This window comes from Malaclemys terrapin, chromosome 4 (assembly GCF_027887155.1).
Source record: "Malaclemys terrapin pileata isolate rMalTer1 chromosome 4, rMalTer1.hap1, whole genome shotgun sequence".
Classification (NCBI taxonomy): Eukaryota; Metazoa; Chordata; order Testudines; family Emydidae; genus Malaclemys; species Malaclemys terrapin.
Window position 1 is genome coordinate 19,963,270 of NC_071508.1, and position 19,498 is coordinate 19,982,767.

Genomic DNA, 19,498 nt, shown 5'->3' on the forward strand with positions numbered 1-19,498 from the left:
CCAGGCCACCCTCAGACCACTGGCGGTGGCCGCGTGACCCCGGGCCGCCCCCGCCTGGACCAGCAGTGGTGGGACCGCAAGCCATCCCCTACCCGGACCGGTGGCAGCAGCAGGGGCCTGGGATGCCCCCCGCTCGGATCCGCAGCAGCGATGGCGGCAGAGCCCCGGGCTGCCCCTCGTCCAGATCAATGGCAGTGGGGCCCCGGCCTGCCCTCCACCCAGAGCAGCAGCAGGGCCACAGGCCGCCCCTTGCCTGAAGCGGTAGTGGTGCCATGGGCCGTCCCCCACCTGGACTAACAGCGGCAGGGGGCCATGGGCTGCCCCCCCCAGCTGCAGCGGGGCCCCGGGCAGGCCCCCCATCCCCCCCCCAGCAGAAGAATGGCCCCGGGTTGCCCACCCCCAGCAGCAGTCTTCAGGAGAGCCCTCCTCCCTGACTTTTTGTTTATTGCCTATGACCTGTCCATGACTTTTACTAAAAATACCCATGACTAAAACGTAGCCTTATTCATTACCCCTGTTTTGCAGATGGGGAAACCGAGGCACACAGAGATTAAGTGACTTGGCCATGGTCACACAAGGAGTCTGTGGAAGAGCCTGGTATATAACCCAGATATTCTGAGTCCAAATCCATTGCCATAACCACAAGATCATCCTTCTTCTCTGGCATGAGATATAGGTCGGCTCTGAATTTGACCCACAGTGTTTCCATAGAGCCAAATCTAGTGAGAATGAAACTTTTGCCGTTGTTTTCCAAGGGGCCAGGATTTGACTTATGATGACTTCACTCCAACATTGCATTCCTAGGTGATGAGTAGACGGGAGCCAACCCAGGAGTACCCCTGCCCATGCAATGCAAAACAGAGTGCAGAGGGAGGGTCTGCAACTAGTCGGGATGGTTTGCTTACCGCGATCCCAGCTAAGATACGGTCCCGGTGTGGGCAGCACTCAGAACAGCAGAGTCATTCTGAGGCCAGCCACTTGTGGGGGCGGGGTGTGATCTTCCTTGGAAACTGGGAACTCTTAAAAAAAATTCCTTGCAGAAGAAGTTGCTGCCTGTGCAACAAACCCGTTTCTATGCACCCCAAGTATCCAGTGACCGTGTCTGGGAGCCATGGGCACCATTGATTATTGGTGATGTAACTTGGTGCTTGTGGTGGGCTTATAAAGGGCTAAGAGATTGAGCAGGAGCACACAGGAGAGACCAGAAAGCCCTGACTGCCAAGGAGAGACTGCTGCACTCTCTAGGTAAGTGATAAGTGTCTTCATTTCTGCTTGTGATAATGCTGCAATGGACAGTCAAAGCTCAACGGTTTCAGACAGGGTCAGCAGAGGATAAAAGTTCCATTTCATGAAGGATTTTGAGATTTCAAAGCTTAGGCCAGGGGTCGGCAACCTTTCAGAAGTGGTGTGCCAAGTCTTCATTTATTCACTCTAATTTCAGGTTTCGTGTGCCAGTAATACGTTTTAACGTTTTTAGAAGGTCTCTTTCTATAAGTCTATAATATATAACTAAACTATTGATGTATGTAAAGTAAATAAGGTTTTTAAAACGTTTAAGAAGCTTCATTTAAAATTAAATTAAAGTGCACAGCCCCCCAGACTGGTGGCCAGGACCCGGGCAGTGTGAGTGCCACTGAAAATCAGCTCGCATGACGCCTTTGGCACGTCTGCCATAGGTTGCCTACCCCTGGCCTAGATCCTTTCCAAATGGGAGCAGAAAACCAAACCTTTCAGAATTCTCCATAAAGGAAGATTCTGAACAAAAAAAATTGTTTAGACATGATCGAATACAGGGTTTTTTTTTTAAATAAACCAAAAAGTTTCATTATGGAAATGTCAAAACAGGACATTTCAATGTTGCCAGAACTATTTTTTCCCTCTGGTTTTCTTCCAAAACAAAATTCTGACAAAATTGAGCTTTTTGATTTTGGCAGAGCTGCATGTTCCAGTGGACTATGGTTCTATTTAAATTTCTCTCACCGGTTCTAGAGCTCATCCCTGGTCCCCTTACGTTCACCTTGAACTGTATGTCGCTAATAAGAGAAACAGCCTCTTCCCATCTGGGGATGGTCCCGATGCTAGAGCTGAGGACGGGGACTCAGGACTCCTGGGTTCTCCAGCGTGTTTTGTGGACCGGGGGGTCTCCATGCTTCACATCCCTCTCTGTAAGATGGGGATGATGATATTTACCAACTTCATTGGGAGGGGGGTGGAGATTTAGTTCACTGTTAGGTGAAATTCACCCCTGTGCAGAGATCCTGCACAAAACTCTATTCTAGATAAACCCTATTACAAGTGGGGCTTCAATGGCACATAGATCTCTTGCAGTGAATTTCACCCTGGAGATTTTAAAGCACGTTGAGCTCCTCAGGGGGAAGATCCTTTCCATTTTGGGGTTATCGTTATTATTGTGCCTTGTCCCCTGGTCTCTTTCCTCTCTTCCTTCCTTTAACATCATTTGCCCTCCAACAATTCCTCTCTTAGTCCCCCCCCTCCAATAACGCCCATTATCGTGGTATCTAAGCTCTTCTCCTCTCTGATTTCTCTCCTATTCTGGGATCTTGCATCCATTTTTCCATGGAGTTTAATTTCTTGTTGCTAATGAGCCTGCTGCTGCTGCTGCTGCTGCTCTCAGTCTCCATCCAGATACATCCTGCTGAACTCTCAGAGATAGGAAGGGCCAGTCCAGCCTACCCTGCCACCCGCAGAGCTGCCATGGCAAGCGTTAGTTAGTTGATTGCAGCTCAACAGAAACTTTTAAACAGGAGAGATGCCTCAAGCCTAATAAGGGGGATCAACATCACTGTTTAATCCAGGAGGAAGGTGCTTTCTGCACTTCCCTCTCTGTATGAGCATTGATTAAACTGACTCCATTCTCATTACCTGCCTGTTAGACCCATCAGACAGTGGAATATGTGGCAGAGACTCAGGGAGTCTTATGGGAATAGAGCACTCCAGGAGATGCCCTGAACACAAGAGATGGAGCAGATGCAACTTCTGCCTAATGTCCCTTTTGATGTCCCTCACTGATCCTGAGCCAATGCTCGGGGGATAAAGGGCTTGATTGCTCATTGTGCTGTGAGTTGTGTTGTCATTTTAGACCAAAGGTCCCAGATCACAGTGGTGGCATTTTACCAGAAATGCCAATGCAAGGTGCAGGGCAGTGTAGAATCTGGGCCAAAGTGCCCAGAATACCATGCTGTACTGATGCCCACCCTGGAATCTTCCCCCTTGGCACTTTCAAACGCTACCTGTGAAAGTAACTCACAAACAGCAAGCTATAGATTCGCCTGGCGAGGCGCTGAGCTGGGGCCTTAAAATATGAAAGACGTGTCCAGTTTACAAAGCAAGGAAGGGATGTTCAGTAGACTGGCTGGCTGGATAAAGTAAAAAAGCAGGAGCTTTTCTCCAGGAACAGAGAGAGAACGGCTTCACAAAGGGGTAGTAAGTGGGAGATGAAGGAGGTGACTGGGGTATTTTGGGGTGGGGGGGCAGTAGTTTATTGATGTTACAGAATAAATCAGGTGACACAAAAGAATGATCCTATTGAGAGATAATGTGCATCAGGACATAAGCATGGTAGAATCCTGTTTTAAGGACAGACCTAGGCAATCCCCTTTTGATCAGTATAGCCAAGCGATTGCTGCACATCACTGGGTCATGTGGTGCAACTGATTTTTACAGCAGAATCCCCCAATGCAATCAGTAGGGCTGATAAACCAGCCACTAACTGCCTAGGGTCAGGAAGAAACCTCCCCATGTGGGCAGAATATTACAGAATTGTCTGTTGTGGGAGTTTTTAGCAACTGGGACTGGCCCCTGTTGCAGAGGGGGGCCGAGCTTCTGTTGCCCCAAACCTCACAAAGTCATGTGCAACTGTGCAAAGTGAATGCAATTTGGGGGTAATCCACTACTGGGCCAGATCCTTCACTGGTGTAAATCAACACAGCTCCATTGATGTCAATGGAGCAACACCAGTTTACACCACCTTAGAATCTGGCCCTACCAGTCTGTTTTGGTAGCATTTTGCACAGGTGTAAATGACAACACTTAGTGCAGAACAGTGGAGAAGCAGACCCAAGACCAGCACAGACTGTGATCTAATACATAAGTTCTAGTGTTTTTTATTCAGTGGCATCTGAGATGGCTCTCCCTTGGCTTTCCTGTGCTAGCACAATGCCAAAATGATCGGGTGGCAAACGCTGTGGGAGGGAATATTTGTTAGTTTCTATTGGTCTGTACAAGTTTATATTTACATGAAATCTAATTCTGGGGCCAGATTTGACCTGACAGTGTCCCTTTAATAATGCCTCAACCAAAAGCGTTTTGAAAATAATTAAGGATCAGGAATTGAGTAAAGCAGTTACGTAGTGGGACCAGACTTCATTAAATGTGTTCAAGAGAGAATGTTTTAATATTTAAAGAGGAGATTTAATGTTTACATAAATCCTCCCTCTGATGTGAAACTGCTGTTAAATCAGGTTGGAAACTGGTTTTTAAATCCCTTTAAACTGGTTTCCTGTAGAGCTCGGGTGGCAAATGATGTCTGCAGCTCTGTATGACCTAACAAGATTTATTAAGGGGCTCAGCCCACCTGTGGGAGTTGCCCATACTGTCTTATAGATCCCTTATGGGATTAGAGACACTAGCATGCTGGCTTGATCTCCCTCCTCCCCTAAAGTTTATTGAGGGAAAATAAAAATAATTATAGTAAAACAGTTATACTAAAGCTGCCAAATCATGACACTTCCCTCACTATGGAAGCTCAGTGCGGTAGCTTGAAGCATTTTCCCCTGGGCAAGTCTGGATTTCATACACACTGTAACGGAGGCATAACACTGGCAAAACTGAATAGGTATTTAATGCTCCATATGACTGTGTTTTAAACGTAGGCAGTTACTGCCCAGGAACAGACCCATTCATGAGAAATGGCAGTGTCCAGTGCTTGGCGAGCAATCCTGTTAATAAGGGCTCCTGGGTTGTATTCTCAACTCAGGGACAGTTAGAGCATAGGATCTGTACTCTGCTCTGACCACTAGACCCCACTCCCTAAAGCACGACCCCTTCGTTCTGTTCCCAGCTCTGCCATTGACTCAGTAACCGGGGGCAAGTTACTTTGCCTCTCCGTGACTCAGTTTCCCCAATTGTAAGATAGGGATAATGCAGTAGAGCACTTGGAGATCTTTGGGGGCAACGTGCTAGGTCAGGAATACAAAGTGTTATATTAAACCTGTTTATTAATTATTAATTATCCAGCTAGCAAAACCCAAGCATTCATCAAGTGCTGTGTATACAATTTAAAGTGCAAACAACTGGTATTACATAAGAACCTGCTTCATGGAAGCCCGCACTTAAACCGGAGTCTGTTGGAGGACTTCTAGGCAGGGCTGCGTGGAACCTTCCCTTTCACTGCATAAAGGCAGGATTTCTCCTCTGGAGCTGATTTCCCCTGCCCCACATCCTCTTCTGAGTTCATCTTCCAGGCTGCTAGAAGTCAGGCTGGGAATCGAGAGGCTCACGGCTTGAACTGCACTGAGGTGCTTGGAGGTGGCCCTTCCTCTGGTTCTTGGCTAGAAAATGAAGCTGCCTCTTTGTTAAGTCAGGCTCCGATCCAGCAAGGATCTTACGCAGGCAAGGAGTCCCAGTGAAATCAATGTTTCAATGAACCAGTTGGTCCCTTGCTGTCTCAGAGCCTAAAACTGTTGCATTCTAGAGGTGGGAGTCTAGAAGTCCAGTCGGCTTAGATGACCCTCCTATGAAGAAGACGAGGCGGCTGTCAGTCACAGCTGCTGCAAGTTCAGAGGGCGTTCGTGTGTTTTAGGATGATGCAGTAGTCAAAGCAGCCTGTCAAAAGCTGGCACAGTTCCAAACTCTGCTTGCCAAAGGGAAGACATTCTAGACACTGCAACCATCTCAAGGTGGGGAACTCAATGGGTATGTGCACCTTATAGCCAGGACGTCATTCTAACTAGAGACATGCAAATGTACACTTCACGTCTCAGTGTAAGTCAGACCAGGCCCTCCTCAGCCTGCAGTTGCTCCATACGTTTTTTAGGCCAAGATTTTCAAAAGCAGCTGGTGATTTTGGGGACTCACTGCCCAGCATAAAGGGGCCTGATATGCAGCAATGCTGAGCACCTGCCCTCTGGAAACAGGCCTCTTTTAAGGTGTCTCAAGTTGGGCACCCAAAATCACCAGTCACTTTTGGAAATCTCAGCCCGAACCTTTAGACATTTGTTTTGTTCAGCAACGCAGAGTTCCGGGGACTTTGGGGGAAACCTTCCTTCCAGATCATTTTTCGGCAGCATGAGGGCTGCCAGGAGAATGCTCCCAAATGCAAAATCTAAATGAAAATGTTCAGACTCCAAAGTAGTTTTCCTTTGTATGAACTGAGAAATGCTTCCCAGCCGGTGAAGTTTCCCAGCTCTGTGCTGTGCAAAGCAGGTGCAAACAAGCCCAGGTATCTTTACCCAAGTGCTTGCTGAGAGCACTTTGCCTCCTATAGCAGGTAAGCATCCCCAGCTGCCAAATCATATGGTTCACTGGCTGTAGACTGTGGGGGGGTCAATCCTGTAGGGAAGTGAGAGTTGCAATTGTGGGGTGTTTATCATTCTTAGGAGTGGGCCATTGGCTGGAGGTCAGGCCCTCAAGGGGATGTTAGACTGTCACTCAACACCTAATGTCAGTGACAGAAGCAGCTTGGAGAACAAATATGAAGTCTACGGCTATTGATCAGAAATAAAGGCCAAAGAAAGTTGTTTATTAAACCAGAGGTCCGTGTCCCAGGAAGGATAAATTGTCTGAACTATAACTCAGGGTTATTCCTTTCTGGACATGGCTCTTTGTTCCTGATCTTGGTTGAACTGCTGTGCACCGCAGGAGGCAGCCATCCCTGCTGGCATGTTCTGACCCTCCCCTCTCCTGTGTTGCTCAGGCTTTCTCAAGCTCCATGATGGTTTCGAGGAAGGTGGTGGCTTCTCTGCTGGTGGTGTACGTGGTGGCCATGCTGGCTGAACAGACTGAAGGCTACCTAGCCTTCTTCACTCGCAGCGACATCGAGAGGATGCAGGTAACCCCTGAGCACCATACTGCAATGGCCAGAGCCCCGTGTGGTGCAGAAAGGTGCATCCTGTGCATGCTTCCCATATGTAGCTCATAGTTCATCCCCTCTGAGCAGAGACAGTGCCTGTTTGATAGATGGTTTCATAGATTCATCAAGTTTAAGGCCAGAAGGGACCACCAGAGCTAGTCTGACCGCCTGTCAGGCAGAAGCCACTACCTACAACCCAGCCACTTCCACACGAACCCCAGCCACCAGAATCAGACCAAAGTATCACAGCCCTCATGAGACTAAACTATTTTGCGTCACGGGTAGAGAACAGGAGTCACTGAGGTGCACTAATGCCTGAGGCCCCTGCGGTGGCAGGGAATTGATTGAATGAGAACATACCCAGATGACCCTCATCATCCACTAGGGGTCTGGCTGAGAGCAGCAGGCCCATTTCTCTTATGCCTTGAGCCAACCAGTCTCCAGAGGTGAAGGGCTAGTGTGCTAACCCACTAAATCCTCAAATGCGCCGGTGCCAGGCCTCACGCAGCGCAGGTGAGAAAAGACAAGGGGGATGATTTATTTAAGCCCACGTTGTTGGAAAAGTGGGGCAAGTCCAGGGGAACTGGCTCAGTTTATTCTCAGTGGTGCTGTGGTGGAGCTGGTATCCCTTGAGAGGGTTCAAACCACCAACCTGTCAGGCAACAGCCTAAGACTGTACTTATAGGGTAATCGTCTACAAGCATGCTCAGAGTGCTGACTTTGGCCCTGATTCAGAAAATCGTGTAAGCCTGGGCTTAACTTTAAACACACATTTATGTGCTTGCCTGAAGAGCAATGCTTTTCTTAGCGGGGCTTTCAATGGGAGACGAACCTCAGGCCAACATAGTTCTTACTCATGTAAAGCTCTCAATGGGTCAAAGGTTCAGACCAGCTCTCTCAAGTCCATCTCTAGTGGAAATGTAGCTGGAACAGACTCCCCCTAGCACGACAGGTCCCACAGCAGTACTGGGATGTGCTCGGCAGGGCAACTTACAGGATCTTCAAAGTGTGGGAAGCACTTTATTCACCAGTCCCGCAGAGGACTTTGAGTGAAAGACTCAGGATTAGACTGCAAGAGCCAGGATTCAGTTGAACATAAAATAGGATAGTGGAAACAAAAGGCCCATTTACATTCGTCTGTGGATATTTTTTAACAGTTTTCTTTTATAATTGCTAATGGCTCGGATTTTTATGGAGGAGCTGCAGTCTCCCGTCATAATTCTGCTATGCCTCTTTGTTCTAACAAATAATTAACCATGTGCCAAATAGGTTTCAGTTCTGGGACACACATAGAGGAAAATCCTTTTCTTTTGATGTGAAACTAATGCTACTGAAAGATGCCAGGCTGACAGCCCTAGAGCCTGATGTTCTCTGTTTTCACACAGCACAGGCAAGCTTCTCACCCACCACCACCTCCACCTCCACCTCACCGATGTGCTTCATCTTGGAGAGACCATGGGTCAAATCCTGGCCCCATTGAAATAATTGGCCAGACTCCCCTTGACTTCAATGGGGCCAGGATTTCACACCCTGTCTAGGAATTAGCAGGGATGGCCTATTGTTCCCTTAGTGTGTCTGCTGAGCATCCATGCGGCCGCTTCTTGGGTGTAGCATGGTCATTCTTCACCACTATCAGAGGCCAGGGGAAGTATGTGGATCCAGTTTAAACAATAAGGCAAACTAATGAGAAATGGGAAGCAGCCCTGAAAGCTTCCCCATTGTGTCTCAGCACTGGCCTATAGAATGTACACTGATGTGGACTTTTGCAGTGTATCATTCACCAGTAGCCCAGACAAACTCGCTTCCCCCTGGGGTGCTCATCACAATCAAGAGTCCTCTGGGGTGAGAGGGGAGTCCCTCTTATTTGTTGTCCAAAATCTGCCTCTCTCACACTGAAAATACCCCTTTTAAAATTCAGTGTGGCAGTTAGGGCAGCACTACGGACCCACCTCCAACAGACAGACCCTGCCTTGAACAACCACTCCAAAGCCCCCCCAGCGGGTTCCCAAAGCCATAGTATGAAACCTTTCAACCCCCGCTCAATTTTTGCTGCTCTCCTGCGGTTTGCGCTGAGCAGGGATTTCACTGCATATATCGTAGAGGGACAACACAACCCGCCCCAGAATGGCCTATCAATAATGCATAGCACGAGTGACGTGCTTGATGCTGGCAAAGGGGCTGGACAGGAACAGACTAATTAAACCTCAGCACCCCTTCCACGATGCTGCTGAGTATCAGTATTTATTCTACAGATGAGGAAACAGAAGTATGGGGGGCTGACATGACTTCCTCAAGGTCACACAAGGAGCCAGTGGCAGAACCCGGGTTAGGAGTCAGAAATGCCTAACCCCAAGCTCAATCCACTTGGCTGCCGTGCTTCTCTGGCCACCAGTGCGCATCCACGTCTCTTAGCAGATCAAAGAAGTTACCTTCTACTGCATCACCCCGTAGAGCTTTAGGCTGTTAACTGAAAGGTTGGTTTGAGCCCAGGGCCCACCCAAGGGATACCAGCTCTTTGACTTTTTGTCTGTACGATAGGGTCTGACCCAGTGTCCGCTGAAATCAATGGGAGTCTTTCCAATGGGCACTGGATCAGGAGGATGGCAGGGAATAATCCTGCACTGGTTCCCAGAAGATGGACTAAAGGTGACTCATTAGGTTTCGCTGGTTTCTTATTTCTCTGGTTCAATGCCCTGTTCAGCTTGGCAGCTCTCACAGGTGAAGGATGCACCAGCTGGCTCTCTTGATCTGCCAAGGGATGCGCTTGGTACCGGAATAACAGCTGGTGTCATGTCGGAGCGGCATCAGCAGCAAGGACAAGGCGGCACCAGTAAGAGATGAACCATGCAAAGGGAGCAGGGGATTTGTAAGGAAAGGAATTCCCATTTACTAACCCAGGTCCAAATCCTGCTCCCTGCTCTTAGCCCAAGTGACTCAGCTCGGTGCTGGAGAGCTCCGCTGCATGTGGATTCCTTTCCACCAGGTCAACTCACGGCCATGGAGCTGCTCCATGGACCCTATTCCAGCGCGCTTCACCCTTTGCTGAACAAGCAGCCACTCTGCCCCACCCTGACCCTTGTCCCTGTGACCTTCCTGATCCTTGGTGTTTGTTCTTTACTGTACCTTGCCGTGTAACTGCAGGAGAAACAGAGGAACAAAGCGCAGAAGAAATCCCTGATGTTGCAGAAGCGATCAGAAGGCGGAGACGTTACCGAGCTCTCTGACGTGGAGCGTGTGGACGAGGGCGAGATCATCAAGGTGAGGGGAATGGTGGAGGGGACCCGTAAGTATATGAGGAAACAACACAGGTGCATTTGGATGTCCAATAACCACGTTGGCTGACCAGATACAAACATATGAGGCCTACCTATATGTGTACGCTGCTGCTCTGTTAGGTTCTGGTGGCTTCTGCAATAGAAGACAGTAAGTGAGTGCCACTAGCAGGCTTAGGAATTGTTTAAAGGGATACTACCCAATTCCTACAAACTGGACCCAGGCACTGAGCAAGTTTACATCAGAAGATGGATGCAGGGTGCACCTCAGCCTTAAAAAATTGTCTTGAAAATTTCGTAGCTCAGCCCCTGAGTCTACTTACCCTGCCTGGCATACTAATGGTGAAAAATCTACCGATCTTTTATTTACCTCTCAATAAACACCTACTACTGCTGCTCAGGATTTTGCAAGTCTGCTTCTGGCTTTTGGTTTGGGATTTATCTTGATATTTACTAAAGTAGGCTTGTTATCACCTGTGAATTGTCCAGCACCTTTGAACCTGCAGGATTCCTAAGGACCTTGTAGAGCGGGTACCAAGTTTACAAACTTGAGTCCATCCAGCTTCACTGTTGGACTCTTAAATCAGCACTCTGGGGCAGAAAAATACCTGTTTTAGAACATAAAAACATATTGGGCCATCTAGCCCAGCATTCTGTCTTCTGACAGTGGCCAATGTCAGGTGCTTCCCAGGGAATGAAGAGAACAGGGCAATCCTCATGTGATCCGTCCCTTATCATCCCGTCCCAGCATCTGGCAATCAGAGGCTTAGGGACATCCAGAGCTTGGGGTTGCGTCCCTGACCATCTTGGCTAATAGCCATTCATGGACCTATTCCCCATGAATGTAGTTAATTCTTTTCTGAACCCAACTATGCTCTTGGTCTTCACAATATCCCCTAGCAATCATTTCCACAGGTTGACTGTGCATTGTGTGAAGAAATACTTCCTTCTGTTTTGTTTTAAACGTGTTGACTATTAATTTCATTGAGTGACCTTGGTTCTTGTGTTATGTGAAGGGGTAAATAACACTTCCTTATTCAATTTCTCCACACCAGTCATGATTTTTATAGACTTCTATCATATCCCCCCTTAGTTGTCTCTTTTCCAAGCTGAACAATCCCAGTCTTTTAATCTCTCCTCATTTGGAACTTGTTCCATACCCTTAATCATTTTTGTTGCCCTTCTCTGTACCTTTTACATTTCTAATATATCTTTTGAGAGATGTGGTGACCCAGAACATCACGCAGTATTCGAGGTGTGGGCGTTCCATTGATTTATATAGGGGCATTATGATATTTACTGTCTTATTATCTTTCCCTTTCCTAATGGTCCCTAACATTGTTCACTTTTTTGACTGCCACTGCACATTGAGCAGATGTTTTCAGAGAACTATCCACAATGACTCCAAGATCTCTTTCTTGAGTGATAACAGCTAATTTAGATCCCATCATTTCATATGTATAGTTGGGATTATGTTTTCCAATTTGCATTTATCAACACTGAATTTCATCTGCCATTTTGTTGCCCAATCACCCAGTTTTGAGAAATCCCTTTGTAACTCTTCACAGTCTGCTTTGCATGTATCTTGAGTAATTATGTACCATCTGCAAACTTTGTGACCTTGCTGTTTACCCCTTTTTCCAGACCATTATGAATATGTTGAACAGCACTGGTCCCAGTAGAGATCCTTGGAGTACCCCTCTATTTACCTCTCTCCATTCTGAAAACTGACCATTTATCCCTACTCTTTGTTTCCTGTCTTTAAACCAGTTAGTGAGTTAGTGATACAGGAGAGGACTATCCCTCTTATTCCATGACTGCTTAGTTTGCTTAAGAGCCTTTGGTGAGGGACCTTGTCAAAGGTTTTCTGAAAGTCCAAGTTTTTTTAGGCATCTGCGTGCTGATCTGAGCCCTTGGAGGCACGTTTGCTCAGTCACCCAAGTTAGAAAATTGGGCTCCTCTATTACAGCCCAGGGATAGTTTCACCCACCAGGCAGTGCAGCCACTTCTGGGTTGGAAACGTCACTATTCTTCTTCATCAGCAAAGGGAAAGGAGAAAAAATATGGATCCACGGGAAATGTAGCTAGGTAGGATGTAAAGTCTAGCTGAGTTGGAATTTGGCCAGGACATTAGTTAACACATCTGCTCTTCCAAAACTGTCTAATATTAGTGTCTAAACACTGAGCATTCTCAGTCTTAAACATTAAACACCAGGCACATCCTGGTGTCTGACCACCACCCCCAAATGTGGCCTGAGCAACTCGTTCACTTTTGTTACATCCTAGCAACAGCTGTCCTGAGGTGCTGGATGCAGAAATGTGCCTCATCCTACAGCTCTTACTCAGGCATCGGAGTCAATAGAACGACTGGCCTGAGAAAGAGTTGCAACACGGGGGGTTATCAAGTTCAAGGATCACTTTCTCCTTTGGGACCTCTGCTAATTGCAGAGGCCGTATGCTGTTCGTTGCCAGTGGCCTATCCGCCTACATTTCCAAGCCAACATCTGGATGACCCAATGGATTGAAACTCTGGGACATCTAGCAACCCAAGAGTGAGTAAATAGTTCAAGGACTGCCCTCAAGGCCACTTATCCCTTGTGAAGGCCCAGTCCACATCAATATCCACCATACTAAGGGTGCAGTCCCTCTTCCCATTCATGTCCGTGAGGAAACTCCCATTGATTCGAACGGTGCAGGATCAAGCCCCAAATAGGAAACTAAATCAGTCCAGCTTTATTCCATGTGACGGAACTTCCAGCTTGTTCCTAGTGCTACAACTTCCAGTGGCTGGCTACGGGGTTGGCGGGGAAAACTCCAGCAAGTTGTAGCACTTAATTCTGTGCACAAGATCCCTTGTTCTTCAACATCGATAAAGTAGGAGGTGTGGTTATCCATCTCCCCCCCGCTCCATTTTCCCTTTTTTGTTAACTATGCTTTCCTTCACAGCTGACTGCACCTGGAGAAACTGGAATGCGGCTCGACCCTAGGCAGCTGGAAAAATACCAGCACATCCTGGAGGAACTGCTAACTGAGATGCTACTGAACGCTCAAAATGGTACTGTAAGGAACTTGAACTGTGCCTCTCTCCCTCCCCTAGTGATAATTCTGGGAATGGCTTTTGTGTCATATTTGCTCCCTTTACAGAGTCCTCATTGTCCTCCCCTCCCACCATGGATACACTCTGCGCTTAAGAACATTAAGCTCCCTTCTCATTGCCCAGATGGTCTCTCGGTGCTGCTGTTGATCGTTACAGTGACTTCGCACCATTTCCAAGCAGCCACCCTTGGTACTGCTCCCCACGTTCACGTCCCTCCTCCGTGGCCAGGGAACAATCTTGTGAACACATTGTTCCAGCCGTTTGAAAATGTGTCAGCATAAAAGCAAGACGGAGGAGCTGCCTTCTCCTCCTGAATGGGTATTAAGGGCAGAACGCACATTACAGGCCAGCCCAGGTGGGGCACTGAATAGCTAAGGGGAAATCAGTGGGAATTAGGTACCTAAATACTGGGCTTTGGAGTCTGCTTCTCTCTTCCCTTAAGGCCAGAGTGTGGCCCATCCTGGACACCAACCAAGGGGACTAAAAGAGGGTGTAAGACTCCCTCTTACTCCATTGAACTGTCTACTCACACCAGGGGTACCAGCGCAGAGGGGATAGCAGCCTCCCTTGGGCTGCCAGTCCCCATACATATACGAGTGGAGCTTGAGCTCCACCCCACAATGCAATCAGTGCAGTTGTGTCAGCATGCTGGGGACATCCTCTGTGTGTCAGAGATGGCATATCTATGGGTGATCTTACTGTATTAAATATTATGCATTGTTGTGGGCCAGGGATTGTATATAATTCCCTGAGGGAGCCCTCCAGTAGCTAAGAACAGGGGTGGGTGTTGAGGCAAATTCACTCAGACTGGAACACCTCACAAGAGGTCCCACCCCCTGGGAGGGCTTGCCTATACTGGCTCAGACTGGATTCTTTAGAGACCAGCAGACAAAGAAAGGACTTTTGGATAAATAGCCTGAGTTTAAAGTGACTCTGGGCCTACTTTCTGATCCAACAACTGGATAGGATCTTCTGTCCCAGGGACACCCCAGTCCTTCCTGGAAAGGATTGGAAGGACTTGACCTATTGATGGGGGTTCTTGTTCTGAGCAAAAGGTGTTCTAAAGTTATAACCAAAGAAAAACCCCGTGGTGGGGTTGGAAGGGCTGACTTCTACCAGAGCCCTTGTTGGACTTGTGGGGGTGATCTCTGGTAGGCTTATTAGCACATGTGTAGGTTCTTTTAGTGTTTTAATGTTTTCTCTGTAATGCTTTCACCTTAAGAATAAATGTGCTTCCTTAGAAAGGGCTGTGCGGTAGCTTGTATCTGTGGGCAATTACGTTCCTTTTAGCCTCTGGGGAGAAGCAAACCAGACCTGTTTAGTCAGTTTGACTTTCTGAGGAACTCACGGTATAGGCAGGCGACTGTGCTGCCTGGTAAAACCCGGTCAGGAGGAAGAGAGAAATCCATCTGCACCCAAGAGAGGTGACGGCTGAGGAGTTGGGAGCCTAGAGTGGGTGCCCTTGCTGGACCACAAGGGGAAAATATAGGTGCAGTCATGACACACTGCACCAGCTGTATGCCTGACACCGTGTAAGTTCCCTTCCCCTCCACACCTCCACAGAGGAAGGAGAAACTAGGGGCACAGTCTACTTCCCAGTCTACTGCTTGGACAGCACAACTCAATGCTGTCCTGTACATGGGGCTTATGGCACAGCCACAATTTAGTCTTTGCTTTCTGTCCCAACACCCACTGAAGTCAAAGGGAGACTTTCCATTGTCTTCCATGAGTACTGGATCGTACCTTTATAACAGTTACACATCAGTGTATCTCCAGTCTCTTCAGTGCAAATATTCTCAGTTTACAGGGGTGTGACAGAGATCAGAACCAGGCTCTTGGTTTTGCCAAGTTGTAGGTATTTGGGGGAATCTTGCTGTACACAGAAACTTAAGGGCTAATTGAGGTTCTAATTGTTCAGCCCTGAAATCAATGGGGTTTGCCTTAGCGAGGGCATAGGGCCAGATCACGCATCTCTTATTCACACTGTTGTGCACATATGCGAGTCACCCCACTGAACCCAATGGGACTATGTGAGTAAATGCTCAGCAGAGCAGTATGCAAAAGGACTGTACAATACAGCCCTAAGTAAACAGTGAGTAACAACTAAGGATCTCAGGATTTAGGGTGAAATTTTCAGTAGAATGCAGCACCCGTAAGTTAGGCCACATTGGCCAAACAGCTCAGCACCTGCAATCGAGGCCAAATTTTCAAAGGAGTTAGGTGTTGAGCTCTCTGGACTTCTGGCCTCTATTTAGATGTCTGAATGGGAGCTGAACTCTGAAACTCAGGCCCCGATTGTGTTGCTGAGCACTTGAAAGCCTAGCCCTGAGCTCTTCTGATAACCTGGCCCTCGGTATGTAAAAACTAGAGGCAGAAAAATTCTGTGACCGTAGGTTATTTAGTCAATTCTTGCACGCACTGTTGGGGAGCAGTACGGGATTGTGATCTACAGTCAATTCTCCGGGGCTTTATCCAGTCTAGGTTTAAATAACCCTAGCAACAGTGCTTCCACCCATTCTGTGGGATTACTGCTCCAATTCAACTGTGCTGGTTTCAGTTTGTCATCATTTCTTCCAGAGTGGAAGTTGAGGAGGGTGGGTATTGCATATAAAGCTGTAAAGGACTGAAAATTATACATGAGGCTTCTAAAGGATTGGGAATTGTATGCAAAGGACTGGGAACTGTAGAATGAATAAGGACTGTATAAGGCTTATAAAGGACAGGGTATTATATATAGAGGACTGGGTAATGTATGTGTGGCTTATAAAGGACTGGAAAAAAATTATTTATATATATATATATATATAGAGAGAGAGAGAGAGAGAGAGACTATGAAGGACTGAATTTGTTCTTTCCTCTCCTTGCAGGTAACTGATATCCTCAGACCCAGAAGAGCAGGGTGATGCTGCTTGCTGGACTACAGGGCTACGCTTCTGCAAGACTAAATCTGTAAAGTGCTTCAAAAGAAAAAAATCTGATGCGAGCTAATAAAATGTGCAGATGAATTAAATAAATGACTTGTTTCTTTCAAATGTCTTTAATAATCAGACAGTGAGCTCCAAGTGCAGGAAGGAATCAAAATGGCTCTACATCATGATGCTTTCTAGGTATATAGAATAGCACCTTTAGTCTGAAGAGCTCAAGGCACGTTGCACACACTGAGTAATTAGGCCTCACTCACCCCAGTGTGGATAAATATTGTTGATCTCATTTTACAGATGGGGAAAACGGAGGCAGAGGGTGGTTAAGTGATTTGCCCAAGGTCAAACAGCAAAACCCCTGAGACTGTCCATCCCTGGTCTAATCACTAGAGAATGTTGCCTTCAAGAGCTTGGAATAGGACCCTGGAGTCCTGACTCGCCGCTTCCCAGTCTGACCACTAGAGGACACACTCTCCCACAGCTGGGAACAGAACCCAGAAGTCCTGACTTGCAGTTCCCTGCTTTAATCACTACAGAACATTCCCTCCTGACAGACCACACATCACGGTAATATTGGCAATTCACCATAACTATATGAAGATCCATCTTACTGACAGGTGCACTTTACCCATAGTTACTACACTGTGAGTACACACGGCTTATGGTCCATGCTCACTTCTGCCTTGCAATAACACACTGAAGATTACCTAAAGAAACTACACCATCTGCTAAAAAAACTCCCTGACAAAGCACAGGAACAAATCCGTACAGACACATGCCTAGAACCCCGACCAGGGGTATTCTATTTGCTACCCAAGATCCATAAACCTGGATATCCTGGACGCCCCATCATCTCAGGCATTGGCACCCTAACATCAGGCTTGTCTGGTTATGTAGACTCTGTCCTAAGACCCTACGCTACCAGCACTCCCAGCTATCTTCGAGACACCACTGACTTCCTGAGGAAACTACAATCCATCGGTGATCTTCCAGAAAACACCATCCTGGCCACTATGGACGTAGAAGCCCTCTACACCAATATTCCACACAAAGATGGACTACAAGCTATCAGGAACAGTATCCCTGATAATGTCACAGCTAACCTGGTGGCTGAACTTTGTGATTTTGTCCTCACCCACAACTATTTCACATTTGGGGACAATATATACCTTCAAGTCAGCGGCACTGCTATGGGTACCCGCATGGCCCCACAATATGCCAACATTTTTATGGCTGACTTAGAACAACGCTTCCTTAGCTCTCGTCCCCTAACGCCCCTACTCTACTTGCGCTACATTGATGACATCTTCATCATCTGGACCCATGGAAAAGAAGCCCTTGAGGAATTTCACCATGATTTCAATAATTTCCATCCCACCATCAACCTCAGCCTAGATCAATCCACACAAGCGGTCCATTTCCTGGACACTACTGTGCTAATAAGCGATGGTCACATCAATACCACCCTATACCGGAAACCTACTGACCGCTACACTTACCTACATGCCTCCAGCTTCCATCCAGGACACACCACACGATCCATTGTCTACAGCCAAGCTCTAAGATATAACCGCATTTGCTCCAATCCCTCGGATAGAGACAAGCACCTACAAGATCTCTATCAAGCATTCTTAAAACTACAATACCCACCTGCTGAAGTGAAAAAACAGATTGACAGAGCCAGACGAGTACCCAGAAGTCACCTCCTACAAGACAGGCCCAACAAAGAAAATAACAGAACACCACTAGCTGTCACCTTCAGCCCCCAACTAAAACCTCTCCAGCGCATCATCAGAGATCTACAACCTATCCTGAAAGATGATCCTTTACTCTCACAGATCTTGGGAGACAGACCTGTCCTCGCTTACAGACAACCCCCCAACCTAAAGCAAATACTCACCAGCAACCACACATCACTGAACAAAACCACTAACCCAGGAACCTATCCTTGTAACAAACCCCGATGCCAACTCTGTCCACATATCTATTCAAGTGACATCATCATAGGACCTAATCACATCAGCCATACCATCAGGGGCTCGTTCACCTGCACATCTACCAATGTGATCTATGCCATCATGTGCCAGCAATGCCCCTCTGCCATGTACATTGGCCAAACCGGACAGTCTCTACGCAAAAGAATTAATGGACACAAATCTGACATCAGGAATCAAAATACTCAAAAACCAGTGGGAGAACACTTTAACCTGTCTGGTCATTCAGTGACAGACCTGCGGGTGGCTATATTACAACAGAAAAACTTCAAAAACAGACTCCAAAGAGAGACTGCAGAGCTAGAATTGATATGCAAACTAGACACAATTAACTCCGGTTTGAATAAGGACTGGGAATGGCTGAGCCATTACAAACGTTGACTATCTCCCCTTGTAAGTACTCTCACACTTCTTATCACACTGTCTGTACTCGGCTAGCTTGATTATCACTTCAAAAGTTTTTTTTTTTTTTCTCTTAATTAATTGGCCTCTCAGAGTTAGTAAGACAACTCCCACCTGTTTATGCTCTCTGTATGTGTGTATATATATCTCCTCATTATATGTTCCATTCTATATGCATCCGAAGAAGTGGGCTGTAGTCCACGAAAGCTTATGCTCTAATAAATTTGTTAGTCTCTAAGGTGCCACAAGTACTCCTGTTCTTCTTTTTGCGGATACAGACTAACACGGCTGTTACTCTGAAACAGATTCATGTTTATTTCTACTTTGCAAACACAACTGAATGTAAAGGATTAATTCCACTTTAATGTAATATTAATTACGATGCATTTACATGCCTTTTGCTTAATTAAGAACAGTCACTCTATAGGTTCCCTGGAATTTAACATCCATAAGGTGTGAAATAGTGAGACAAATGATATGTCTGAGTGACAAGTATCCAATTCCAATCCAATTTTATCCTCCCATTTTAACATAAATTCTGCTGTCACTGTGGATCATTTAAATAGCTGCAGTGTTAGTGCCAAAATAACACACATGAGATTGGAACTGCTCTGTACTTTATGTTTTGAAAGCCAGTCCCCCCTTAGGAGAAGATAAATCTCCTCCCATATAACAGTACATGTGGTCAGGAGTGCTTGCCAGCTTTAACATGCAATTCAAAC

General features: G+C 46.9%; 1 protein-coding gene across 2 annotated transcripts; it reads left to right on the top strand.

Annotated features, from left to right (window-relative positions):
• The first annotated feature begins 1,171 nt into the window (after positions 1-1,171).
• Positions 1,172-16,454, top strand: MLN (motilin). 2 transcript variants are annotated; one of them, XM_054028120.1, is made up of 5 exons: positions 1,172-1,245; positions 6,935-7,069; positions 10,232-10,348; positions 13,309-13,417; positions 16,327-16,454. In XM_054028120.1, exons 2-5 carry the CDS (start codon positions 6,950-6,952, stop codon positions 16,332-16,334), a joined length of 354 nt encoding a protein of 117 aa, XP_053884095.1. In that variant the 5' UTR covers positions 1,172-1,245; positions 6,935-6,949; the 3' UTR covers positions 16,335-16,454. The 2 variants fall into 2 exon arrangements, with proteins under 2 accessions (XP_053884095.1, XP_053884094.1); XM_054028119.1 differs by lacking the exon at positions 1,172-1,245 and having other exon boundaries at positions 6,807-7,069.
• The last annotated feature ends 3,044 nt before the right edge of the window (positions 16,455-19,498 follow it).